The sequence below is a fragment of the Phyllostomus hastatus genome, unplaced genomic scaffold (genome assembly GCF_019186645.2).
Source record: "Phyllostomus hastatus isolate PE091 unplaced genomic scaffold, TTU_PhHast_1.1 phas_scaffold_46, whole genome shotgun sequence".
NCBI classification, from domain to species: Eukaryota; Metazoa; Chordata; class Mammalia; order Chiroptera; family Phyllostomidae; genus Phyllostomus; species Phyllostomus hastatus.
In genome coordinates this window covers 23,665,908-23,692,757 of record NW_025334032.1, presented here as the reverse complement: position 1 = coordinate 23,692,757, position 26,850 = coordinate 23,665,908, and the positions used below count along the sequence as shown (strand labels likewise).

The 26,850-nt window shown below is 48.7% G+C and overlaps 1 protein-coding gene across 4 annotated transcripts in view; it reads left to right on the top strand.

Moving 5' to 3' along the window:
• The window catches only part of PLEKHA2 (pleckstrin homology domain containing A2), a 70,921-nt gene extending 44,117 nt beyond the window's left edge, over positions 1-26,804 (top strand). For all 4 annotated transcript variants that reach the window (XM_045821305.1, XM_045821303.1, XM_045821304.1 and 1 more), the window contains exons 4-12: positions 2,546-2,594; positions 4,265-4,362; positions 9,722-9,862; positions 10,415-10,561; positions 10,860-10,928; positions 11,311-11,381; positions 14,731-14,794; positions 22,408-22,485; positions 22,923-26,804. In XM_045821305.1, coding sequence (XP_045677261.1) covers positions 2,546-2,594; positions 4,265-4,362; positions 9,722-9,862; positions 10,415-10,561; positions 10,860-10,928; positions 11,311-11,381; positions 14,731-14,794; positions 22,408-22,485; positions 22,923-23,285 — 1,080 coding nt within the window. In that variant the 3' untranslated portion in view covers positions 23,286-26,804. The remainder of the gene's footprint in view (positions 1-2,545; positions 2,595-4,264; positions 4,363-9,721; positions 9,863-10,414; positions 10,562-10,859; positions 10,929-11,310; positions 11,382-14,730; positions 14,795-22,407; positions 22,486-22,922) is intronic.
• Positions 26,805-26,850: the final 46 nt, after the last annotated feature.

Here is a 26,850-nt window from a genome sequence, read left to right as displayed (position 1 = left end):
CTTTCTGGTCTATGATAAATTTCAGTTCCTGGGAGCAAGAGTCTCCTAACAAGCTGGAGAGGGTCTTGAAGTGCCCAGCTTTTCATTGCCCTTCCAAAGCTGAAGGTAGAAGGGATGCCACAAGACAGGTGGGTTCCTAGGGTTGGGATGCCCAAGGCCATTCTCTGATGGTCAGGGTTATATAGGCGCCAAGGGCAGGACACGCGGGCGTTCATGCGCACGAGGACCCACAGGCACACAGGTGCTGCAAGAAAATGAGTCACTGATGGAGCAGAACATCAGACACAAACAGGATAAAGGCACACGCTGTGGTTCCGAGTGAATTCTGGGGTCTAACGCTCAGGAAGACGAGGTAGCCCAGGGGCCGGGACGGTGGTGCCATGGAGCTCCAGTGCGCGGGCCCTGGGAGTGGCGAAGACATGCCTGAATTTGAGTAGTGGGTGTCTGAACTCAGGATGTGTGGCTTCACCTTTGCTTGACTCTTCATGTATTTCGGGACTGTTTGAAGACTGTCTTAGGCCCTTTGGCCTCCCCCTCTCATCATGGTAGACATATCAAAACGTACCTACACTTCTCATTAAATGTAATTCTTTGCCTGTAAAATATTTGAAAGGGTTTTAATTGTTTTATTTTTGGAATGATTTGGCTATGAGTAACTCATTTAATTTTTGATTGGCTCTAATTTCTTGGCAGTCATCTTGCACACCCAAGTATTTCATGAACTAAGAAAATCAAAGCTACGAAGTTTTTTGAATGTAATGAAATTTTTATGAATGTGTAAGTAGAACATTAATGAAGTTGACTTAATGTGGCATGTTGTATGCAGTTTATTAAATACTTGTCCTTGAGGTTGAGATGGTGTTATACACACATTTAATCAAATATCTATGTTGAGTATGCCATATTCCTTTTGTATGTTGGAGGCCAGGCATTTTTTTCTGGTTTTGCACTTTTTTTAGGCCCTGAAAAGCTCACAAGGCTCTCAGCATTTTGCTCGTAGTGCCACGCGTGGCACTGTGTGTGCTAAATAGTGTGGAATGAGGTTTTAAAGGGCATGACGTATCAAAAGCAATAGTCTCTCCTTTGCTGAGCATCTTCTATAGGACAGGATAGGTAGGTGCCTCACCTGCAGTGTCACGTGTAGTCCTCACAATAGCCCCATGAGAACATGATATCATTATACCTATTTGACGGAACAGGAAATGGGGGTCACACAGCTGGGAGACCTCAGATTTGAGCCCTGGTCCTCTGGCACCAGAGCTCAGGCTGTACTGCCTGTCCTTCCTTTGGTCGGCTGCTACCTCAGTTCCTGTGTTGAGTATTCAGGGCAGGCTTGGTTTTGGTCGAGAAGGAATCTGGGCAGGTCTGTTGAAATAACTTGGGGCCAAGAGTGGGGATCCAGACAGACTGGTGGGCGAGTCACGATCAGACCCTTGGTAACTGTGAGCCAAGAGGAGACCTTAATTTTGACTGAAGATTTTTCCTTAGCTTCTGGCTTCATGTCTTCTGTTAAAGCAAGAACCACTCCTGGGGCCCCTCTGCGAGAACAAGAAAGAGAATGTCCTTGGCTGGAAAGGGGCTGGAGGAATGGTGAAGGAGGATTATGACAATGTCGGAATAGCTCCTGGGGGAAGGTGGCTGGCCCCTTAGGAAACCCAGGTCCCGTGGTGGAGGTCTGCTCCAGGGAGGTCCAGCCTCCATCAAGGGTAGCCACCTAATCTCTGTGGGCATTTGATGGAATATGAGTTGCTTTCCTTCATTCATTCATTGTATTTGAACCTCAGAGAGGTGGGCTTGCAAGCATGTGCTCAGGAATGTATGTGCCGGGGGTAGGATTGAAAAAGCAAGATGCAATCAAGCAACAGAAAATATAGAAATATTTCTACTTTCTTATGCCCCTTCCTTCAGTATGTAGTTACGCCCTGTGATTCCATTGGCTCCTCTTGGAGCGTGTGAAAAGTATGTGTTTTCATGGTTAAGCAGTCAGGGTAGATGTGTAGGAAATCTGTCAGTGTGTCCAAATGCAGTGACTGCCATGCTGCTTCATCTTTCCGGGAGCTGCAGTTGAAATCTGTGTATTTGTAGCAGTACCGCCTTCCATGTGGAGAACAGTTTAGGGAGGGGGCTTGGTGGTTGACAGAGGAGTAGAATCTGGCTGGTGTGAGTGGGGCCAGTACAGGTGTTGTGGTCCAGAGAGCATTTTGTCAAGACTCAGTGGCTTTTGAAAGTGTTTTTGCAAAGATAAAGACTGACACAGACATCAAGATAGAAGTTATCTCTGCGGGGTGGGGGTGGGCCCCTGTCAGGGAGGGGCACAGAGGGGACTTCTGAGAAACATGGCTGATAATGTCCTATTTCATCACCTGGATGGTGAGTACAGGGTTTCCTCTTAGTTGTTATTAGTTTTAAAGTGTTCATGTATTTGTATACGCTTCTTTTTGTGAGAAATATTGCACATACAAAAATAGGAAAAATGCTTTTTAACAGTGTTAGAAACATGGTTATGCTTCTTTTTATTTATTTATTTATTTTTTATTTGATTTAGGTGAGCATAGCTACCCCAAAGCAGAAGCCAAAGACTCCGTTTTGCTTTGGTAAGTACTGAGCTAGAGGATGGGTTTTCTGAACACTCCTACAGCAACTTCCTCTTTGGCCTGGAGATGGTCTGCTGATCACACGTGACTTCAGCCCTGTGTGTATGAGTGACTCCAGTCACGGCCGTGTTCCTGGCTCTCAAGTGGTACTACTTTCCTTGGTCTTACCACAAAGGCTATTAATAACCCAAGACAGAGGTCCAATGGTGTTGCAAGTCTTCCTGACTCCGGTGGGTAGGGCACAAAGTATCTACTAGAAGTTTCTAGGAACCCTGAATTCAGGGCTCATTAGTGGCATGCTCAGGTAAGGCGGAGACTTGGGAAAGTTGGGGGAATAATAGAAAAGAAGGGATATTCTGTTTAGCATCTCAGTATTGCCAAAGGAGTGGCAGTGTAGAGGGTGACCCAGGAAGCAGAGCCACTCTGTGGATGCCTCAAGCCATTGACTCATCAGTGTATATTTAGCTTCCACTGTGTTGTCAGTACTGTATTAAGCGCTACAAGCAAATGATAATAGTTTCTGTTTTATATCTAGGGTGATTCTGAATGTAAGCTCATGAAGGCAAGGGTGTACCTGTATCCTTAGCATGTAGCGTGGTTCTGGCACATAATAGGTGCTCAATAAATGCTTGTTCACTGAATGAATGAGGTGATGAACTCCATGTCCCATGATTCTCACCTCTTAAATAGTTCAGGCTTTTTTATGCTAGGAGAATCAAATGGACCCTTAAGTCATCCTCTCTCCCAGCTGCAGGTTGGGTCAAGCTTCTTTGGTGCTCTTGTTCTTCCCTCATTTTTTAATTTTTTTAGATTTTATTTTATCTTTAGAGCAAAGGGAAGGGAGGGAGAAAGAGAGGGAGGAAAACATTGATATGCAAGAGATACACTGATTGGTTGTCTCTTGTATACCCCCAACTGGCTGGGGACCTGGCCCACATCCCAGGCACGTGCCCTGACAGGGAATCGAGCTGGTGACCTTTTGGTTTGCAGGCTGGCACTCAGTCCACTGAGCCACACCAGCCAGGGCTCCATTATTTTTTTAAATGTCACCGCTGAGCTCAAAAATGATGCTGCCAGGTTTTGTGGTCAGCAGATCTATTTTAAAAAAAGTTATGAACCCAGAAGTAAATTATTGACCTATTGGAGTGCTCAGGGGAAAGACCAGGTTGAAGATGAGGTCAAGGTCACAGATTTGATCATTTGATTCATAAAAGCTTTGTTCCATTTTCTAACCACAGACAATACTCCTAACCAAGACCAGTTGTGCCAGTGGAAACAAGGAACTCTGGGGCCAAAAATTATTCATAATGATACATGTATCATTATGAGTGTAAATTTGTCAGCACCTCTGAAAAGCAGTTCAAGTGCCTGTCTTCTTGGTGGCAGACTAGCGGCCTCATTACTCACTGCACAACAGCGCGTTAAGGTTGTTGTTAACGTCAGGTGTCATCTTGTGGCCAGTAGAATAAACCACATTTTTAAAGAGAGAGCATTGTATCCTGCTGCTTACCCAATATTCATGCAGGTGACTTTGCACGGCGGGAAGAGTCTTCCTCTGCTTTGTGGGGGTCCCGCACCGTGCTACTTCGAGCACTTTAGTTCTGTGAAGTCTCTGTGCTGCATGTGTTCTGACCTGGGTTTTTCTCCCTCCTTCTCCATGACGGCTGCAGTCATCAATGCCCTCTCTCAGCGGTATTTTCTTCAAGCCAATGACCAGAAAGATCTGAAGGACTGGGTTGAAGCCTTGAATCAAGCCAGCAAAATCACTGTACGTATGATTTCTTCTGGGGGGGCCCGCGCCTCTTCCCGGCTCGTGGCCTGTTGGGGTGGGGAAGGATTCCCAGTGGTGGCAGGGGCTTTTCCAGAAGCTTGTTCCAGATCCAGTTCCTCTGCCTCTTCTTACACCATGGCAGACTACAAGGTGAACAGAGAGTTTGAATCAAGTTCAATGGGAAGTTTGTGGAGCGCCTGCTTTGTGCTTCCTGGGAGAGCTCCTGGTCAGTTGTGTTTTGGGCAATGCTGAATCAGAAGGCGGTAGGATTGGAAAATGCATTGCTGACAGTGGGAAGTAAAGGAAAAGCACGTGAGGAGGGAAGTCAGAACTTTGTCCTGGCTTGAGGGACAAAGTGGCCTGGGGGGTCAGTCCGGGCCGTCCACCAACCTGTCCTGCAAAGATGTTTTATTTAAAAGCGTCACTGATCCCTGGCCAGTGTGGCTTAGTTGGTTGGACATTGTCCTGCATACGGGAAGGTCGCCAGTTTGACTTCCTGGTCAGGGCACATGCCTGGGTCATGGGTTTAAGTCTCCAGCTGGGGTGTGTATGGGGCAACCAGTCAATGTTTCTCTTTTACATTGATGTTTCTCTCCCTCTCTTTAAATAAAACACAAATGTTTTATTTGAAAGCATCATGGAACTAGTTCACTGACTGTTCATGAGGACTCTCATTCTTCTTGACTTAATTGATGAAGCACATCTTTTTTCTTTCTTAGAAATACAGAGAAAAGAAAGGGAGAAACACTCTAGTGTTTTGGGAAACACTAGACCTTTAACTGATAATCTAGACAGACTTGTGGCATCATAAACATGGTTTGTATGCTGAGAAGTTTGATTTTCTGTATCATACAGTCAGAAATTTTTGCATTCTAGTGACTCCCAATAATAACCATTATGTGCTGAGACAGATCATTCTCCAGATGCGTCAGGATTTCTATGAAAAAAGTAATAGAAGAAATTTATACCTATCCAGCACCAGTGATGCTGGACCCACGCAGGGTACAATCCAGTCACCGAAGTAGTTTTGCTCGTTAGCTTGTTTTTCTGACAAACTTTGCCAAACCCGTGAGGAGAGAGCAAAAAGCAGGAGGTTGCTGCTAACCCACGTGCCTGCTCACCCATAGGCTGGTGGACTTGGCACTGGAGTGCTGACTTTAGTACAGGCTTTCTCTACTCATATTGAGGACTTCACGCTTTTCGGCTCTCACAATTTGGGCGGTTTCTTTCAGTGTCTCACACTTTATCCTCATTCAGCATTTCCTCCTGGATTTCCTCCTTTCTTCCTGCCCGACGAACTGGGCTACACAGCGTGTGAAGCAGCGGAGAACCTCTTCCCTTTCTTTCATGCCTGGAGCCTAGAGTTGCTGTAATCAGCTCGTTCTGCTCGTTTCTGGCCCCGTGGAGGGGAAATTACAGGCCACGGGAGCGGGAGGAACGTGCAGGTGTCCAGAGGCTGGAAGTCTAAAGGCGTGGTGGGATGTCACAGCCTTCTTCAGGGTCTCCACAACGTCCAGGACCCCCCTCACTCTTTTCGTTCCATTAATACATTGCTTCAGACCTCTTGCCAAAGATCTTACAGAATAAAAGGAGGAGGAGGGGCACTCTCCATCCTCCTAATCTTTTTGTGTCCTTGAAGGGCTTACTCCTTTCTTTACTTCTGCATCATCTTACATTGTCTGTCCTTCCTTAGGGAGGGGGGACAAGGAGTAGATGTGGGGCTGGGGCCCCAGCTGGATAACATCCATATTAATTTTAAGGCACCTCACGTGCAGAGGGAAGCATCAGGTACTTAGCGGGGTATAGAGATGAAAGAGGGGGCAGATAGCATATTCAGCTAAACCCTCACACGTGCCATCCGCTTACCCCACACATCACTGTGCGAGACAGGTGGTTTTATTGTCATTTTTTCGAGGAGGAGAAGGGAAGTCCAAGTTTTGCCCAAAGCCTAGAGGTTCGTAAGTGGTAAAGCTGGGATTCAAACCCCAGGGCCCTCAGGCTCCCAAAACCTAGGAGTTTATACAAATACTAAAAACGAGGGCAACAACCAGTTTTACATACATGCTTTCCTTTTTGCCTTGTAAAAACCTTAAGTAGAAAGGGCAAGTGCAAGTATCCCCGTTTATGAACCAGGAGATGCAAATGCCAGGAGACCAGAGTGGCCTGCCCACGGCTGTGGAGCCAGGACGGGTCCAGTGTTCCTGCCCACAGGTCTTTGCTCAGGTTGTGCTGAGGTCATGGAGTCCTTATGCCTGGAGAAAACCATCAACATGTGGTATTTAAAGAATCAGGCTCTCGCAGAATGTCAGTATTTCTGTATTTTTTTTCCGGGGCTACCATTGCAAACTGGGTAGCTTAAAACAGCAGACATTGGTTCTCTCACAGTTCTGGAGGCTGGAAGTCTGGAAACAGGGCGTCGGCAGCGCCGTGTTCCCTCTGGAGGCTCTAGGGGAGCGTGCTGGCCTCGCCCGCTGCGGGTGGCTCCCGGCAGCCCTCGGTGTATAGCTGCAGCATTCCGTCTCTGCCTCCATCCTCGGACGGCCTGTGTGCCCGTGTGACCTCTCCTGCTCTCACAGTCGGAGAACTTCGGGCCCACCCTTGACCAGTGTGACCCCATCTCAGTTCAATTCCATGTGCCAAGACCATGTTTCCAAACTAGGTCACATTCTGAGGTTATAGGGTAACACTATTCAGCTCACTACATTTCTCCAAAGGGTTGAAAACGGAGCTGTGTGGGTGGAGCACAGCCCCCCACCCCCATGCCCCATGTTGGATTCTCCATTGCAGGAGTCTGGCTGGGCCCGGTGCAGAGAAAGTCCTTGCAAGTTGCATTTCACATTGCAAATGAGACCCACGTGGGTCTCCAGCATAGGAGAACACGCCACAGGTGGATGGAAGAGGGCCCACCTTTGATTAGGCCTCTGGGATAATAAGGACAAACCAAGGGGATGACCTGGTTTTCAACCTTGGAGCATAGATTTTGTTGAGTTGGTCCTTCACAGGCTGATTCAAACTCTTCGGCAGCGCAGCAGTTTTGGAAAGGCTCTGGGAGGCTGGTCAGAAGCAGCCCACGCTGCAGGGCTGTGAGCGGTGACCAGCGGCCGCTCTCTGGGTGGAGGACAAGATTCTGAGAGGAGGTGACATGACGGCCCAGCTTCTGGGAGGTTCTGTTCTGGCCACTGTGGACTCAGAGCTGTGTCTCTGCTTCTTTGCTAGCTTTCAGGAATCCACTTGGGTCATTTGAGGAGAATTTCTGCTGTTCCATGGTGATGATATCGCTGAACACCCCAGCAATAGTCAGCATTCCTGAAGAATTTTATCTCATAATAGCAAAACGCAGAGAAAGTTAGAATGGGTGGTAGGTAGGTAGGCAGGTGTATTTAGCACCGGTGAGTCAGGCAGTCCTCAGGCACATTACTTCATTTTAATGAGGTTTTGTTTACCTCATGTGTAAAATGGAGAAAATAATACCTACATGATAAGATCCCTTGAGATTAGGGATAATGTAGTGAAGAGTTTAGCTCATTGCTTGGCATTGAACGCAGGCCCAAAGCCATGGGAACTGCTGTTCTCTCTCCCCACAGCCAGAAGGAAAAGACAGGGCGGGTGCCTGGCCCAGTCTTGGGACATGGTGGGCAGAGGTCACCCTCGCCTGTGTGCACTGAGTTTGCAGGCCAGAAAGAGGGGTCTCATCTTTCTGGGGCCCCAGCATACTTGTGTGGTCTTGCCCCTTTGAGTGTCCTTGGTCCCCCTGAGCTGTGAGCTCTTGCAGGGTCTACGTCTGTGGGTCCCTCTGACCCCCTGGGCTGTGGGAGAAGTGGAAGAGGACGCTAGGCTTCCTCACGTGGTCCGCAGGGAGTTCTTGTGCACGGGGGGGCTGTGTGATCCTCCGCATGGAGTTCTTGTGCAGGGGGGACTGTGTGATGCTGTGGGTACCACCCCGGCCGGGAGTCGGGGTCTAGTCTCTGTTGAGTTGCTAGTGGAGGCTGTAGCCAAGTGACTTGAGTGTTGCGGGCCTCTCTCTCTCTCTCTCTCTCTCTCTCTCTCTCTCTCTCTCTCTCTCTTTTTTTTTTCACAAAATGAAAGATTTTCGCAGAGTTTGCAGACTCTGTTATAAATGAGTGACATGGACAAGGAGGAAGAAAAACAGCGTGAATGAGGACCAGTGCCACCTGAAGCGTGGCCTCGGTGTGGGGGGGGGGGATGGGAGGGATGGGGGCAAATGGAAGAATGCATTCCCCATCCAAAGAGTGAGCTGCTGCTTGGCTGGACATCTGGGTTTTTATGTGAAACGCCCCAAATGTTAACTGTAGATCGAAACACATACGGCCTAGGACAAGCAGAACACGGTTTGGGCGAAGTCTGCCTTGGGGCCACCAGCGTGCAGCCTGTGGCCCGTGGTCTGCCGCCGACCATGAAGGTTCTGTGACTGTGCGTGTGGTTGGCCATGGAGAGGAGCAGAGACAGCTCCCGCCTCAGAAGGGGCTCGTCTGTCCGTGCTAGCACCCTTTGTGAAATTTTAACTCAAGTTGTTTGTAATGCTTTTGGATTTTTGTCTTCCTAAAGTTTTTAAATGAACACACACTGTCACGAGACGACTACACCGACTCTACGAGATAAAGGTCATTTCACTTTCCATTTTACACGGGAGCGGTGGAGGCCCAGAGACATTCAGCGAATTGCCGGCAGGTCCCGTGGTTAGTTAGTGACAGGCCAGGGCCTGTACCCAGGCCCTCGGGCTCCAAAGCTCACGTTTCCTGATTCTGCGCCGTGTACCACCCGTGTGTCACCTGTCCCCCTGAGCAATAACGCGCTTTCTTCTGTCTTCGCGCTTCTGGCTTCTTTCCACCCTGGAGGTCTGCCTGCCCGTCTGCTCCTCTGGAGACCCGCGCTAACCGCTCCGCCTCAAGCAGTTCCCCTGCTGCTGGCGAGCTCAGCCCGTGTCTGTTAGTCATGGCTCCTGCCGCGATTTGTACCGACTCGGATTGTTTTGCTCTGTAGTTTTGGTTGGTCTCCCCCACGAGCATGTATGTGCCGTGAGGGCGAGACACGGGTCTAAATTCGCTGTTTTATCTTTAGTCTTTCGCCAGGGAAGGGCTGGCTCACAGTAGGCGCTCAGCACATTTGTTAAGTGTATTCACGTGTACCTGTGTGTGTGTGCACACGTGTGGTGGAGTTGTTGGCAGAGTTCTTCATGTTCATAAGCTATGGATCACTTGAACGCCAGGGGGAGGAGAGGGACGTCTTACTGTAATTTGGTGCGTTAGCTTTTCTCATCCCTCCCGCCCTGCTTTTGACTCCCTGCTTTCCCTAAGTTTCTGTTTCCTGTTGACCACAACGCCATCACTCTTCCCAGGTACCCAAACAGGGGAACATGCCCCTGGCGACGGAAGTTCTCAAAAACCTAACAGTTCCCCCGGCCCTCGAGAAGAAGCCACAGGTGGCCTACAAGACAGAGATCATCGGAGGGGTAGTGGTGCACACACCCATCAACCAGGTGCTGGGGCCTGGGGCTGCCAGGGGGTCATGGGGGCGTGTAGTGGCCATGGTGTGGCAGTGACGTGCTGAGGACTGTGCTGCACAGAGGACTGTGCTGAGGGAAGCGGGGGTGGGGGGGTGGAGCCAGGGCAGATGGGGTGGGCAAGAAATGACAGGGCCAGGGTGGAGGCAGGTAATGGCCGCGTGGACATTGGGGCCACTGTGTCATGAAGCCGTGTGGCCGGCATGCTTTGAGATGGGCACATATGAACCCTACGAGGGGTGGGGCTACAGAAGGCACATGAGGTTTCCTTGCTCTCCTGGTTTGCCTTCTCCGTCCTCCCCTGTCTCCCGGGTCTGCCTGAACTCCCTGAGCCTTATTCCACCAAAGCCCCCGGTGCAAAGCCTGATGGGAGCAAAGGAAATGTGTATTTTCTTGTTTCGTTCTTTGACTGTCATTGTGGGCAGAGAGGCAAAGAGGTGACTTGGCCAGAGGGAGCTGGGTGGGGCGAGGGGGAGGCCGCCTGAGGATCGAGGGGGAGGTGCTAACCCTGACACTGTTTCCTTGTAGAATGGTGGGGATGGGCAGGAAGGGAGTGAGCCGGCGTCCCACGCCATCCTTCGAAGGTCTCAGAGTTACATCCCCACGACAGGCTGCCGGGTCCCCACCGGCCCTCCCCTCATTAAGAGTGGCTACTGTGTGAAGCAAGGGAACGTGGTGAGTGTCAGCGCCGGGGCTGGAGCTGGTGGGTGCGGGTGCAGCGGCAGGAGAGCAGTCTGCGAGGAGGGGCTGAGGTCCTCCGTGCCCCTGCCCGAACCCTGAGAGGCCGGGGACCAAACATTTGCCCCCACAAGTCAGAGGCATTGCCCCAGGTAGGAAGGAGAGTCGGTGCCCCCACTGAACGTGGGAGCCCCGCTCCATGGGGCCGTGTCCCTGGCAGCTTAGGACTGGAACAGTCTCCGGAGTGCTGGGACCTCTGCCTAAAGTCCTGCTCTGTGCTTGCTTGATATTTCAGCGGAAGAGCTGGAAACGTCGCTTCTTTGCGCTCGACGACTTTGCGATCTCCTACTTCAAGTGTGAGCAGGTTTGTGTTGCCCTGGGCCCTCCCCGAGGACCTGGAGGGAAGGGGGGCACCAGTAACCCCGGGGAGGGGTGCAGAGGGGTGTGGCACACACACAGACTTCGGAGGGGCCCCTCTCTGTCTTCTCTCCGTCCATCCTGTGTGCTCACCATCCCAGCAATGTCATTGCAGCGGCCCAAACTTCCTCCCTCCTTCCGTGCAGTGAGCTGTTCTGTGGTCAGAGCCACTGAGCATCTTCTTAGATTTTTTTTTTAATCTCTTGATGAATTTGAGGCCTTGCCTCATTTGCAGCCTGGTTTTCAGCCAGCCGTCCTGTGAGGTGGCGAGTCGGGGCCGTGGCATTCCGTGGACAGCCTCGTTTACCTCTTTCCTTCCCTCCCCCCAGGACCGAGAACCGCTGCGCACTATCTTTCTCAAGGATGTTCTCAAGACCCATGAGTGTCTGGTCAAATCTGGGTAATTGTCTCTGTTTATTTTTTTCTGATCAAAACCCCCACTTGTCCCCTGATGTCTTCATTTACCACACTTCTGAGTCTCTGTTCGGGTCTTCTTCCCAGCACAGGGGCCCGGGCCTGAGGTCTTGTGGCTGCGTCACCACATCCTAGCTGGTGTGGATGTGAGGTTACCCCGGGCTGACTTACCCTCCGCCCGTCACTTGGCTCTCGCCCCCGAGAGGAGGAGCCTGGGTAATGCTTCTCTTATGGAGAAGAAGAAAGAGTGCAGGAGCGGCGTGGCGCTGCGATGTGTCGCCGTGGCAGCATTGGGTGCTCGCTGCACAGGAGGCCTGGGGCTCGGGGCGGGGCGCATGCCCTTAGTCACCCACTTTTCAGCACCTCTGGTCGGATCACTGCTTGGGCCCATGCCTCCTCCCCTCACGCCTTTTCTGCCCCTCTTGACAAGTCCCTGGTATCCCCCTCGCGCAGGGCGATTCACAGCAACCGTGTCACTCCCACTGGGCAGAAGGAGGAGGTAGTCTCAATGTGCTCCTCTTTCCACTGGGAAATGGCTACCTTCCAAGTATCACGGGGTGTAGGTGATTGGGGGCCCGTAGGTAAGGGCTCTCCCATGTCCACACCAAACACAGATGTGCTAGAACTAAGCTTTAGAAACCTCAGGGCACCTGGACATCTCTGGACATCTAGAAACCCGCCCTTCGGCCCTGAGGCTGCAGGCCTGAGGGACTGTGCGATGGTCTCTCGTCGCATGGGCTGGGCCTGCAGGGTTAGGGTCAGGGTTAGGGTCAGCCAGCATCCTCCGGGGAGTGACTAGCAGCAGGCAGACTGGGCTGCAGCCATGGCAGGCCCTCGCGTGAACACGAAGTGCCGTGTGACCCAGCAGAGCTGAAGCACTGCCCCGAGTCCTGCAAATGGCAGTTGCAGAGCACAGTGACCGTGCATAGGCCGTGAGAGCAGCTAGGGATGGGAGTTCCCGCAGTGCAGCGAAGGAGAGATTGATTGTGACCAGGTCCTCGGAGGTGGCTCCTGACCCGCGAGAGCCTGTGCTGATCAGACATACGACCTTGTGGGCACGTTGGAGCAGTCTCCTCAGAGAACCCAGAGAAGGCTCAACCCTGAGAGTGTTCCATATTTCGCCAAAATACCTGTCAGTGTCAGACTGAACTGTGTGTATAAGAGTTAAGGGGGTTGAAAGAGCATCAGGGAAGGGGGCCCCCAAACCTCTTCTGCAGGCCCCAGGCCTGTGAGACCGTGTGTCCTCTCAACCCAGTCACGGGGCTCTCGGGCTCCTGGGCCGTCCATCAGCATCTGTAGACTTGAATGGAAGGGCAACACGCAGCCTGAGAAGTAGACCTGGAAAGGGGTGGGGGTTCCTCCCTGCTTTTCTTTGATCTCCTCAGTGTTCCATTCCACAGTTACATTCTGTGTGCACGAATAGTTTAAACGGTTAAAACATTTCAGCGGGAGAGCAGAGCTGTCCCTTCTCAGAAACCGAGAAGGTGATGATGACAGTGAATTGTGTCTCAGCCGACCACTGGGTGACATGCCTGGTGCCAGATGCCTTCTGTTCCTTAAAACTGACCTGGTGGTGACTGGCCAGAAGAAGGGGTTCTTCTCATCCCTCTTTTCCAGTTGGGGTACCAAGGCCCAGAACGTTTTTCCTAGATGTTCCTGAAACACCTTTTCTCAAAGTGGAGTCGGAATCTGAGCCGGGTCTGTCTGACCACTGCCTCGCTGTCCCCTCCTGTGGGGGCTGTTAGTCTCACGCTCCCGTCCCTGGCACCGTGTCCCCGGCCAGGCGCCTGCCCCTCCTTCCCACGTCTTCCTGCAGGAAGCCGACTGCGCCTGAGATCAGTCCTTTCCTGGGCCTAGTCTGACTCTGGGCCTGCAGCACACTGTCCAACACCACATTATGTAGTGTAGCTTTTTACATTTTTTTCATTGAGAATGAATTAGATTTTTCACTCCTTAGAGGTCCCCCACTGGGACACACTTAATACCGTAAGTTGTTTCAGCTGATCTGAGGTTTGCCACCGAGGATCAGCCGCTTCTCACCTTCTTTGCGGAAGTCAGGATCCTTCTTCCCAAACTCGCACACCATTCGAAGCCCCTTGGAGTCATCCACTCTTTCCTCCCTCTTCTCCTCTGGAGGGTCCCGTCCCCTCAGGCCAGTGTAACAAGACGCAGAGCAGGAACTTGATGGAGCTGACGGGTTGCTGCTCGGGTGGAGGGAGGGTTTGGGTATGAGAGATTTGGCTCCCTTAGGAGAGGCAGACAGTGGTGGAGTGACTGAAGCATAGATTCTGGAAGCAGACTTGGGTTCAAGTCCCGACTCTGCCATTTACTAACTCCGGTACTGTGGACAGGTCACGTAACCTCTCTGAACCTGGGTTTCCTTGAAGAACAGACTGGCGGTCCCTAGAGGTGGGGAGTGGGGGTGGGTGAAGTGGGTAAAGGTGGCCAAAAGGTGCAAACACCCAGTTATGAAATGGATACATCCTGGGGATGTAATGCACAGTGTGGAGAATGTCGCATGGTATGTTTGGAAGTTGCTAAGAAAGTAGATCTTAAAAGTTTGCATCACAGGAAAAATTTGTAGCTGTGCGTGGTGATGGATGTTAACTAGACTTACTGTGGTGGTCATTTTGCTATATATGCAAATATCAAATCATTACATTGTACATTTGTCTTTATGTATCTGCAGATAGATATATCTATACATAAGCCTGTCTATAGATGTATGTAATAAAATTTTCATCTACTTGATTCTAAAAAAAGCACTTAAATCAGTACTTTGCACAGAGCACTTCGTACATTCTTAGCCGTGAAAACCCCCACAAAAACAAGTAAACCACACGACTGTAGGTGGTGTGGGTGTGGTGGGTGCGAGCAGAAGGCTTGCAGGGGTGTCCGGCCTCGTGGCGTCTCAGGGCCTCACTGGAAGAGCAGGAGTTTTCTTGGGCCCCGCGTTAACTACATTGTGACACATAATCACAAAAATAAATCTCATAATGTTTTAAGTCAGTTGACGATGTGTTGGGCCACACGCACAGCCGTCCTGGGCCGCAGGTTGGACACCCCTGTCAGACGGAATGAGCTTTAGATCCGTGAGAGCTGGTGGGGGCGGCAGTGTGCGTGTGAGGACTTCCATGGGGATGTGGGAACCGCCCGAGGCCCTCTAAGAAGCAAAGCTAGAGGAGAGCCCCGTGATGTTTCTGAGGCAGGGGCTGAGGGAGCCCTGGCCCGGGAGCGCCTCTTATGGTGGAGGGTACTGGTGCCTCGAATTAGGACAGACAGAGGCCCCAGTGCGTGCACCAGCCTGCCTGCTGACTTTCTTTTTCTCTGTCTAGTGATCTCCTGATGAGGGACAACCTGTTTGAAATCATCACAAGCTCCAGGACCTTCTACATACAGGTAACGAGCTCACTCCAAGGAGGCTCTGATGTTCCCTTTCTGTGAATGGGGTCCTCACAGGCCTTGCCCTTTCCTGTGCTTTCTCTTTTATTTTGTTTGAAGTTTCTAGTTGGTAAATTTAGCCCCTGAAAGTCAGTCTGAGTCCCATTTTATTCTAAACAGGATGTTTGCCAAAAGCTTCCCAACCATAAAATAATAAGAGCAGGTCGAGCCCCTGTGCCGGGGAACGCGCCCGTGGACCAGCTGCTCTCAGCCGCTGGGCGCCAACTAAGCAGAGAAAAGGAGAACTGGTCAGTGGTTTCACTTCTCCTTCGGAGGGTATTTATAAGCTCCGCCCGAGTGTGGTCATCGCTGCGTGCGGAAGGACAAAAGCGCGGAGGCCCCCGTGCAGGCACCAGGTGCAGAGCCCAGCTGCACAGAGAAAGCCATTGTTTGGGCTCTGACCGCTCAGCTATCAGAAGCTTCTCCCCTCCACCCACAGCCTTGGAGTTCTCCCAACTCCTTCTAAAATCATAGGCGCTAGGAAGGCACATTTCCAAGCAGGGCCCAGACTTTCAGGGCCAAGTCCCCACCCAGCCCGCCTAGCAGTCCGCAGAGTGTGCCTTGGTCCGTGCGGCATCGTGATAATGCTGCATTTCTAGCAGAACACTGTCATGTCGTGTGTTGGTTTAAATGGGGGACTCCTCAACCAGCTCTTCAGGGTTTCCCGTGCCCTTTCCTCTTTGTTTTAGCTGTGTTCTCCCTTCCACAGGGGTCACCCCACCCCTGTTGATTGGGTAGCAGCTCTGTTCAGCCCCTCTCTGAGCTGGCCCCCCTGCCAGAGCCCAGCCTTTGCCATCTGTGGGATCCACTCATTCAGACAAGCACTTGTCATCCCGGAGAGACGACGCAGGGAGCCACAGAGAGCGTTGCTGGGGGTGTGAGAGCGTCTCCATGGCTCTTCAGGGGTAGAGTTTGAATTGTAGGAGCAACAACAGCATTTCCAGGTCTGGCATTAGCTGATAAGTGTAGAGCATCTTTAGAATGCCAGGCATTTTGCCTCATGCTGGGGACACTGCATCACACAGAACAGATCCTGAGCCAGAGAGAGATAAAGTCAAGTACACAGGCAATTAAAACAGTGTGATGGGGGGGCGGAGGGGGTGCTGGATGGGTGAACACGGGAGTTTTTAGGGCAGTGAAACTATTCCGTGTGATAGTGTAATAGTAGATGCATGGAATAGAACTTCACAGCACCAAGTGTAAACCTTAATATAAGCAAATTTTAAAAAGCATTTAGGAGGTCAGGTGATCCCAGCACAGCATGCAGAATATGACAAAAGAAGCTAAATGTATCACTGGCGTGAAACTGCCACCCTGGTGGGGATAGGGGAATAAACAAGGACAGAAACAGTGTGGCGAGTGCTACCATTAGACTGAGTAGTAGTTGCCATGGGAACTCATAAGCAGGGCACCACCCCCAGTGCCAGGGAGTCAGGGGAGGTTTCCCGAGGGGAGACACGTCAAAGCCGAGTCAGCTGGGGGGAGAGTGGCCCAGGCAGAGGGAGGAATAGCATGTGTAATAAAAGCCTGGAGGTAAACGGAGCACGGGGCATCCTGGAGGCTGGAAAGCTCACACACAGGGCCCCAGCCTTGGCTGTCGTTAAAGAGCCTCTCTGTTATGCTGAGCGGTAGGGCCCCTCGAGGTTGAACTGCGGGGGTGACCCAATCAGACATACCTTCTAAAAATATCACTTGGGCAAGGGATGTAACTTGCAGAGCCTTGTTTTCCTCATCTGTAGAGTAGAGACGATAGCCTTCAACCCTGGCCCCAGTCACGGTGTGCTGGCTGTGAACTGCCTGGCCGAGTACATTGTGGAGGACAGGTGAGAAAAGGGGGAAGGCAGGAGTGAGGCGTAGTGTAGGTGAGGAATAAAAGGAAACCCACACTAGGGTGGAGGGACAAAAGTGGAAAATGTAAAAGCTATGAAGGAGTCCTCTCTAGGACTTGGGTGTTGGTTGGATGTGGGGTGCAGGGAGAAAGGAGAGGCGAGGGTGGCTGATGGCAGCGATCACCATGCCAGGAGGCTGGGAGGAGGGGCTGGGAAACACGGAAGCCCAGCAGAGACGGTTCTCAGTTTGCCCTGCCTCTGGGACCTCGAGGGCACGTGCTGCGAAGGTCCCTCGACAGACAGGGCCTGACACACTGGTGGTCGGAAGTAAGTGCTGGTCAGGTGACCGATTACGCTGGGTAGCAGTTAGGACAGAGCTTAGGGAAACATGAACCCCAGCAGTGACAGAAACGTTCAGAGGTTTTGCTTCATTTGCCTGAGCGTGAGCACGTTTACCAGGAGCTTCTCCTCACTGTAGCCTCCTTTGCCTTCTGCTCCCGCATTTCTGGGGTAAAAGGACACTGGCATCACCCTGAATACATGCAGGAGCCGACGGACGACTCTGTTTATCCCACCTAACTCAGAGAGGAATAGGAGGTTAGAGAAGAGATTAAAAGTCATTAAAACATGTATTCATTTGTTTTAAAATAGTAACCATAAACTCATTTGTGTTAAGACAAGTAACATTTTATGAAAAAGAACTATATTTCTAAAACAAAAAAGCAACAAGAGTAACATTATTTTTTGTGTTTTTTTTTGCAAATCTCTTTAATTTTAATGGCTGGCTTAGTAGAAGACAGCAGGATTCTCGTATGTGCCTCTGCATTCTATCTGGGGCCATATGTTGTTTTGATGGAAGACTATGAAGAAAATCTGGCCCCACATGGAGATATGTATTTGGGGGGAGGAAGGAATATTTTAATAGCATTTTCAGATAATTGTGGTTATTCTTCTTTGATTCTATACCAAAACTTGGCAAATGGTAGTTTTTTCCTATTTAGATGCAATGTGAAATTATAAGCCAATAATAATAAAGTTTCATACTCTTCCATTAAAATCCATTGGTCAGTTTGGCTCTTCGAATGAATCCTTTTACAAATGCATGATTTCTTAACTGTGTGCTTAAGTCATTTGGAAAATCATGAGATATGCAGATTTTCCAAATGTTGACCTATTTTATTACATAATATTTTAAAAAGTCACATTTGTTAATATCACCACCAGTATCACCAAGAAAATCTTCAAGTATAGAACACTGTCACGCTCATGGAGGGGAATATACATTACCTGAAATTCTGATTTTTGCTTTGAAATCTCAGATTTTATGATTTGCAAGAAAGTACTTTCACGATCTTCCTGCCAAACAGACTCATTAAGTTTTGGGAAAGAGTTTTTGCCTTGTACCTAAACCTGAAGAAGTTTGACGGGCAGTTTGTCAGCCGTTTGCTCCAAGCACAAAGCACGCGTCATGTAGGAAGTGAGAGAATATAATGGCTGCTCGTTCAGTGCGGCGCCAGCGGTTTTACCCCCATGCCAGAGTGGCGTTCTGATCTGCTTGCTAAGGTTTTATGCTCAGTGACTCTGCTTCAGAGAACCGTTCATGCTCAGTATCTAGGTAAGCTAGACTGTAGAGCTGGGGAGCTATGCAGAGAAGAGAAGCTCCATGGGCAGAAGAGAGAGACTTGGGCAACAGAATGGGGCTGGATTCTGGCTACGTAGGTGTTGTTACCTTCTCTGTCACATTGACCTTATAGGTCACATGTATGTATAATTTGTACCCTCTGGTCTCTCACACTGTAGCATTTCCTTTGTGTTAATTAAAGCTACCATTTATGGCCACTTTGCTATCCTAGACACAATGGTAATCAATTTGCGGGCAGCACGTGACTTAGTTCTTGGCAGTTTCTGAGGTCATCTGCGCTTTACAGATGAGGAAATGGAGTGTCGGAAGGTAAATTGTTTGAGATCATAAATCTGGTGAGCTGTGGGAGGGGTTCGAGGCACCAGATGCTGGGACAAGGCCTACTCATTCGTGCTGTTGACAAGCAACCTGGTGGAGAACCAGAGATGTAGAGGGTAGTCCGACTTGGTGTCGGGAAGACCAGCTTGGGGGAACCAGGAGTCCTGGCAGATGGGCCATGGCAACAGAGATGCAGGACCTGGCAGTAGTTGGCCACCTAAGCTTTTGATGTCAGCCAGCTCCTCGGCAGGTGCAGTTCTCACTTCTGAGCAAGGGTTCACAATGAGACTTTCGTCTTTGGAATACAAGGCAAGTGAGGCTCACCATTTCAGGTCAAGGATATTAGGCCGCTTATCAAGAGGAGGATTAGTTACTAGAAATAAGAAGTGTAGTGCAGGCTGGTTTTGGTGACTTGGCTTGAGCCCAGATGTCAACGCTGGAGGGCTGTGTCAGGACAGGAGTGACACTAAGAAGGCTCACACGTGGAGAGCCAAGTGCCGAGCTAGAACTTTTGGATACTTACTGTTTCAACTTAGACTACGAGGTGCATAACACCCCTCAGAACGAGGTTGTGTATGTAACCTCAGCAGTCAGGTGGCAGAGCTGTGTCTAAAGAAGGTCTGGTGCTTGGGGAGAGAGCAGGGATGGGAATGGAATGAAGAAGTAGATACTGGAAACCTTTTACTGATGGCCTCTAGAGTTCCTTGCTTCGAACCATTGCATCTGTTACCATGCTGGGCTCACAGTAGATATTCATGAAGAGCTCACTGGACTGCAATAAAAAACAAAACAAAACAGACTGCAGTGACTCATTTTAATGCCCTTTGTTCCCCTCACCTCAAAAACTGCCCTGTTGCTTTTGGACCAGGCACCAGAAATGAATGCACACGTTTCAGCGCCAGGGAAAGATGAAGGCGTGAGCGTGGCACGCCTTTTCGGTTCTCTGCTGGGAGCCTTTTACAGTCGCAGTGATTCACCGTGGGGTGGGTGGATTTCAGCTCGGTTTCTTGCCGGTGGTTCATGAAGCTACCTTTGGGATATGGCTTTAAGGTGTTTCTCAGTTCTTGATAAAGGCTAAGCCCAGGCTTTTCATGAAAGACAGATAGATAGACACATATATCACAGTTTTTTGCATACCATCTTTGAGGTTTCACTGAATTTTTGTTGCCAGTGGATCTCATTCTTAAAATCACTGGTAGAGATTGTAATTGTGACCGCGATGAAGTAACAATCTGTTTCTTCTCACGTGGGATCCGTTACAGTACCCACTTTTCTGTTTGAGTAACATTAAATAGCTTTTATTAAACATTAAAATAATGTTTCCTGATGTTTATTATTGCCACCATTAACATGGTTGGGTTAACTACCTAGATTATCTGACAGAAAAAGGTCCTTAAACGGAACTAGAAAATATAATCAGCAAACAATTTCCATTTCTATTAATTACTAAGTGTTTTTAAAAAAAGGAGATTTGATTCTTTTGCCTATCAATTAGCAAAGATTTTTAAAAATTGTAGTATGTAGTTCTAGCAAGGGTGCATGTAAAAAATATATTGTTGGTAAATGAGATTTTCATGTATCGTTGGCCAGAAACATTTCTGGCCAAATGTAAGATCCAGAGAGGAATGCATACTCTCGAATCTGGTGGTCTCCCTGGGGGTTGAAACTCTTAAGTATGAAAACCGTTTATGCACAAAGGTGTGAACAATAGCATTGTTTACGATTGGAAGAGAGTTGGAAACGATCTAAACATGCTTTAGAGGATTTTTGTGCTTGCGTCCCCAGATGTTAAATCAGGGGATTCCTAGATTTCTGTGACTCAGTGATTCCTTGCTAAGTGGAGGCTGGGGTATGTTGAGAGTTTGTTGGTCAGGTCTCAAAGGACAATTAGGTGGTGGCCTTTGGCTTCTGGTTGTAACATTCGACTTGGGGGCAGTGTTTTGCTAGGGTGATGGAAGGAGTGGATGTAGCTTAACAGCGCTGGAAACTAATTATTGGGTTGTCATCGTGGGGGTCCCTTAGGTGATGTGGGAGACCTCTGTCTCTCCCTCGGCTCCCCTCTCTGTTTTTCCCTCTATCTTGTAACATTTTCCCTGTCAAATCGCATCTGCTTCCCTAGAAGGAAAATCTCTAAGAAATGCTTTCCCATTACCTCCATCTCATTCCAATTCAAAATAACCCTTCTCCCCCCCATATGTTATTTTATTTGATCCTGATAAGGTGACCATTTACATAGGAATTATCTACAGATTGAAGGGAAAAAGTCTCAGGGAGAGGGCAGTGCACATACTTATAATGTTGGCATTTAAGGCTTCATCTAGATCCTTCATATGTAGTCATAATAATGATATGACTAATACTTATAAAGCCCTTTCTATGTATCACACACTGTTCAAACTGCTTTACCTGCAAAAGTTTACTTAATTCTCCCAATAGTTCTACTTGTAGACAGGCTAGCTCTGATACTAGTAAAATACATTCTAGAAGAACCTTGGAGATCTTGCCCTGGTTATTTTTTTGGACTAGGGGTGGATTTGTCTTCTTCTTGGGGAACCACCGGGTTGTCAGATAACTGGAAAAAGTCCGGAAGGGACAGGGTGCGGGCACATTTGCAGCTCTAGCGTGTGAGAGAGGTGTCCCCTTGGGCACGTGTTGCCACACGCTTTTGACCCAGTGTGCAGGGCGTGAAACTGTTTCCCTTGCAAGTTTCTCCTGCACACATCTCACCAAGGGAGATTTGTTTGGGGTGACAGAAAGGGACAGGGATGCCTGATCATGTATGATCTTGATAAAATGCAAAGAGAAAGAATCATGTGGGGGATGGGGAAAGTGAGGGGCACCTGTGCAGAATTTTGCAGTTTGCGTGTACCTGTGCACGGGCATGCAGATGCATGCTTGGGAACTGGGGTGGAACTGTTTGGGGAGGGCGCAGGGGGACAGAGAGAGGTTAATACATATGAATTTCTGGAGGTCAAGGATTCAGCCTTGGTCCCATCTCTGTGCCCAGCACCTCAGTAAATGTATGCTGGTTCACCTGAACTCAGCCTCTCTAAGGCTGGAAAGCATTGGTAACTCCCAGGACTCCCCCTGGTGGCTTTTCTTCCTTTCTTCTCAGAGCCGCTGCTGCCCCCTTCTGGGCTTGGTAGGTATTTCTGGGGGAAATACTTTTTAACAGTGGGCAGGGTCCTACATGTTGATGAGCTTAGTGCACCAAGCCTCACAACTCTGAGGCCTGGATGGAGAGTCCAGACAGACCCAGCTAGCTCGCTTTGAGACAAGACCTGCTGGGAGATAATACACACCTGGGAGACTTTGTAGAGGATTTGGCTTTAATGGGACTGGAGTTGAAAATAGGAGTATTCTGTTCAGATACCTGTAGTAGAAAGATGACAGCATTGGGACATAGGAGAACTGGTATGTAGACCAGCCATAGGGCCTCATTTTCATTTTCTACAAAACCGGACCAGGCCAGCTGTGTTCCAGAGCGGGCGAGAGACTTCAGCAGGGGCTGGGCCTCCCAGCTCTGCTCTCCCTCCTGACGTCCCTCAGGACACGTTGCAGAGCAGGCTCTACTTTGGGCCGTTTTATTTGTGAAGTATCAAATATTATTTTTACAGGGGAAAAAATGTTCTCAAAAGTCTGAAGCCACTGGACTAGATGATCTCTGAGATTCTTCCAGCTCTAATGATGTGATTTGATGAATTTAGAATTGAGTCAGAGACTTGAAAGCTGAAATCATAGTGCCCAAAACGTCTGTGTTAAGTGCCGTGGGTGTTTTGCAGGCGGACAGTCCAGAAGACATGCACAGCTGGATTAAGGAGATCAGGGCAGCTGTCCAGGCCCTCAAGTGCCACCCCAGAGTAAGTCACTTCCTTTCGGTTGCACGGTCACTGTCAGCTTAGCGATGACTGCCCCGAAGCCTGCAGGCTTTATTTGGGGATGCAGGCAGGCAGCCTGGTCCCAGCCGAAGCCCAGGCGGTCTTGTGTTTCTCTTTCGACGGACTTGGGCACACATTTTTATTTTTTATTCTTTATTGTCAGAGGAGGTGAGGCAGGGCTGGGCCGAGAAACAGTTTCCCGTGTGTTGTGCACGTACACCTCCCTGCCAGGCAGAACTTGACGAGTCTGGCGTGAATCCCATTGGACCTATTAGGTTTCCGAAGACAAGTGTCTCCGGACCTGTGAGGTGGTGAACCTGGGTGCTTTTCCAGGGGCCTTGGGATGTTGATAAACAATGATAAACATTGTCAGGAAAGTCCTTACTTTCCTTTATTTTTCTTCCTTTTTATTTTTGCAGGACCTATCCTTTTCTCGATCCATTTCTTTGACCCGCCCTGGAAGCTCCAGCCTCTCCGGCGGGCCCAACTCTGTCTTCGGCAGGGGGCGGCCGCCTGTGGAAGAGAAGAAGGCCCTCTGCAAAGCCCCCTCTATGGCCTCCTCCTGGCAACCCTGGACGCCCGTCCCCCAGGCCAGAGAGAAGCTCCAGGTGGCTGAAGAGACTCCTGAGGACTCTTTGTTCACGTCTCGACTTGGGGAGAGCAATACGTCTGGGGTATTGCCCAGCTCCCGGATAAGGCACCGATCAGAACCCCAACACCCCAAGGAGAAACCATTTATGTTCAACCTCGATGATGAGAACATACGGACTTCTGATGTGTGATGAGGCGCAGTGCGCTGGGAGGGTGGGGTGGGAAGGACTCAAGAGGAGGAGGCCGTGACTCAGTTTCCCTGTCTGTTGGAGGATAGTCAGAAGTCTTTATACCACTCATATTCCTGTGGATGCTATGTGGGAGGGGCCCATCCAGCTGGCTTTTATACAAAAAATCAGTGCAGGGTATTTAATTTGGGAAAATCACTAGGTTAGACCTGTAGGCATGCTCAGTGGAGAGCAGGCGGACTCTTGTTCGACTGTTGCAAGGTCACCCTAGTGAGAGGAGGTTGGAATTCCAATCTCGTCCCCAACTAAGTTTTATTTGCTTGTCCTTGTTTTAGCTCCTTCCCTTTGTTGTCAGGACAGGCACAGAATCTTAGGCCAGTGATCTGGTTTTATCCTATTCCTGTTTTTTGGCCAAAGTTTGACTGTGAAGTAGAAGGGTGGCAACTAACCCACCTGAAAGGAGGGAGGAGTGGGGGATGAGCCAGGCTCCACTTGACCGGGGTTCATTTTGAGGGGAGGTGTGACAATCTGGGGGCTGGCCGATGACCCTCAGAATGTCTGCCAGGGCAGATCCCCTGGGAACCCCGCAGGGGGAGACATAGAGACCTCTTGTAAGGCAAGGGGAATGATTCACTTAGTGCAGCAGTTTTGAGAATTACTCCGTTCTTGTTTAGATGTGCTTTGACCCCAAATACTGTCAGTGTGAGGGACAGACCAGCCCAACCTGGTTTCTGTGTCCGGCCCCCAGGGATGGGCTTATCAGTGTTAAATGTTATGACGACTGAGAACAGAGCAGACATTTCTCTTGATGTGGTGTTATGTTGGGATGTGTGGAAGGTTGATATGTATGTGATAATTCACTTGTGTGATAGATCAGATCTCTGTTTTAGAGTTTTAGATTTGCTTTGAAATAGGTGCCGGGAAGAGATGGATTAGAGTTCACCAAGCTAAGTTTTTTGGATCCATGTTTTCCAGACATAAGGAAAGGTCTGTTTTAGCAGAGACAGGTTGTCTTGAATCCTTGCCTCACAGCTCTTTTTTGATGGGCCAATATTAGTCTAAATTTCAGTGCTGTAATAGTGTATACCCTGGCAGGTTGCTTTCTTTTTATTCTTTGTGTTGCCCTTTGAGTGAAACCTTGTGTATTTGCATGATCCGACCTTGTAATCTGATGCAGTTCCATGTAGTTAAGAGCAGAGAGATGCAAAGATAATCTTGATAGATATTTATATTTTTAATAAAATAGAAACTGCATAGAAACATTGATTTAGAGGCTATGTATCACCAACTAGAGATTTCCTAGGTAGAAGAGCATAGATGGCATTTTCCACCCAAATTTTAGGGTGTGCCTTCTCTCATTTGACAAAAGGGTACTATTTCTGGGGTTCCTGGGAGGATTCGTCTGTCCAATTTACATGGTGAATTGCTACTGGGAACTTATCAGGGTCCCCTAAAGGGAGAGAAAACATAACTCATTTTTGTCTATAACTTTTATCAGCTAGATCAACTAATTATATCTTTAAATTAAAAAATTAATGACTAGCAGAAGAGGCTAAGAGAAGCTTTTTTCACCTAAGTAAATCCCTTTCCCTCCTTATGTCCAAATCGAATGCAGAGGCAAAAAGATGTGACCAGAGAATCCTTAGTGACTTGAGGGAAATCTTAGGTTTTTTCCCCAGAACTGCAGCTTCCTGGAAGTCAGTGTCAGGCTGAAAATGATTCTTGACCGCACTGTGTCGAAGCTGTCCTTCGCTGGCACCATGTGGCCCCCCGGTCCTGGTATCAAAAAGGACATCTGCTACTGTATCCATCTCTCTCTCCCCTGCCCCCTCTCTCCTTTCTGCAGACTCTTGTGTACTTTTGTCCTCAGAAATCCTCGTTTTGGGAATTATTTATTTGTGAGTAGTCAGGGTTACCACATACTTCAAGTAGCCTGCTTTCAAGACGTCATTCCAAATTCTCAAAGCTCCTTGTCTCAGGTTTCGTATTCCAGTTTTCCTCCAGAAAATTGTTTGGCTAGATCAAAGAAAGTGCACAGTAAGTGATACTGAATTAATGAAAATAAACTGGGGACTCTTGAGATCTCTAAACATTCCCTATCTCATGAAGAGTTTCAGTTATAAAAGTCTTTTGGTGTTTAAATTATAAAAATCTACCCATCTCTCTTTTAAAAATTAAACTCTCTGTTAGATTATTACTGCTAAAAGAATTGGCCATCAAGTAAGCTAATAATGTTTCTTATTCAGTAAGGTCTATTTTGAGAATGTGTTAAATTAAACATGCTTATAAATCCAGATTGTATTGTCATGATAGAGGGAAAAACAAGGACTCTAGCTGGCAACTACTTGGGAGTTTCAAGTCAGAACATTGTTAATGTGGTTCCAACACTAGAGAAACAGAATTATCTTCAGATGAAGCTTGAATGCGCTCTCATTCCCAAACCTTATTTCAGAACTCCTTTTGTGTCCGTATTTCTTACCTTCTGGCCAGTTTCACATCACAGCCTTCTGATGCCGTTATACATGTGAGCCAAAGATGTATGTATGACTGAAGTGTTTGGTTTTAAATGTATAAAATGGAACCAAATGGAAAAAATAGGGTGAGGATGCACTATAGGTTAGTAGTTAAGTTCATAGGCTCTGGAATAAATCCGAGTTTTAAAAAAAGGAACTGAGAAAGGTACTGCATTTTCTCTGTGGAATAAACAAACCTCTGAGTTGTGCTGTTTTTCATAAGCTTTTGGCGGGGTCGTGACTCACTGTATGTAGCAGCATTCCAAGTGGTCTTCCCAATAGCTGAACTACTCACCGTCCACTGTTATGCAAAGCTTAAGGGTTTGCTGTCTCAAGTCAGCTGATGGTTGCTAAACACAATTGGGCCCTTTGCGCACTGTGAGACATCATAAACATACATTGACTAGAGTGACCTCAGGTCAAAATGTTGGAATTACACATCTGTTTCTGGGCAGGATGCTGGAAGACGCCCATGAGAAACAGCAAATGTAAGGTCCAGCTTCGGAGTTCACTTGAAGCAAAAGTTTTTTTCCTCTTCCTGAGCATAACCGCTCTGACGTAGGCTAAAAGGACCCAATAAAAAACTAGCAGGTTCAGTAGTTGAGCAGTGGGATTTGAGGTTTGTTTTCACTGTGAACCAAGTAAACAGGCATATGTATGTGAAAATGTTTTGGAAATGGAGTTTCCCAAGTCAGCTGTGTTTAAAAATGTTGAACATGCCAGAAATGGACAGGTTTACTAAACCTTTTTATCAAGGTCACTTTTCGCCTTATTCCCGTGGAGCTGTTTGACCCTTCCCCTGCTGCTTGGGACGGTGCGGCATGATTCCGTGTTTGAACCCGTGTGTGTCCGCTGTGAAATGCGCTCGCGCCGTAAGCCCTGAGCTGAGTGCATGGAAACTGTTTTGCTTCTCATTTTATGTGATCTCTGAATTGGTATGTAGCAAAAAATAATTTTCTAAAACTGTTTTGTTGCTTGTTTTGTAATAAAACCATGTGAAATACTGAAATGCGGTGTGTTTTCCTAACGCTGACCTTGGATGGGTGATCGCTCTT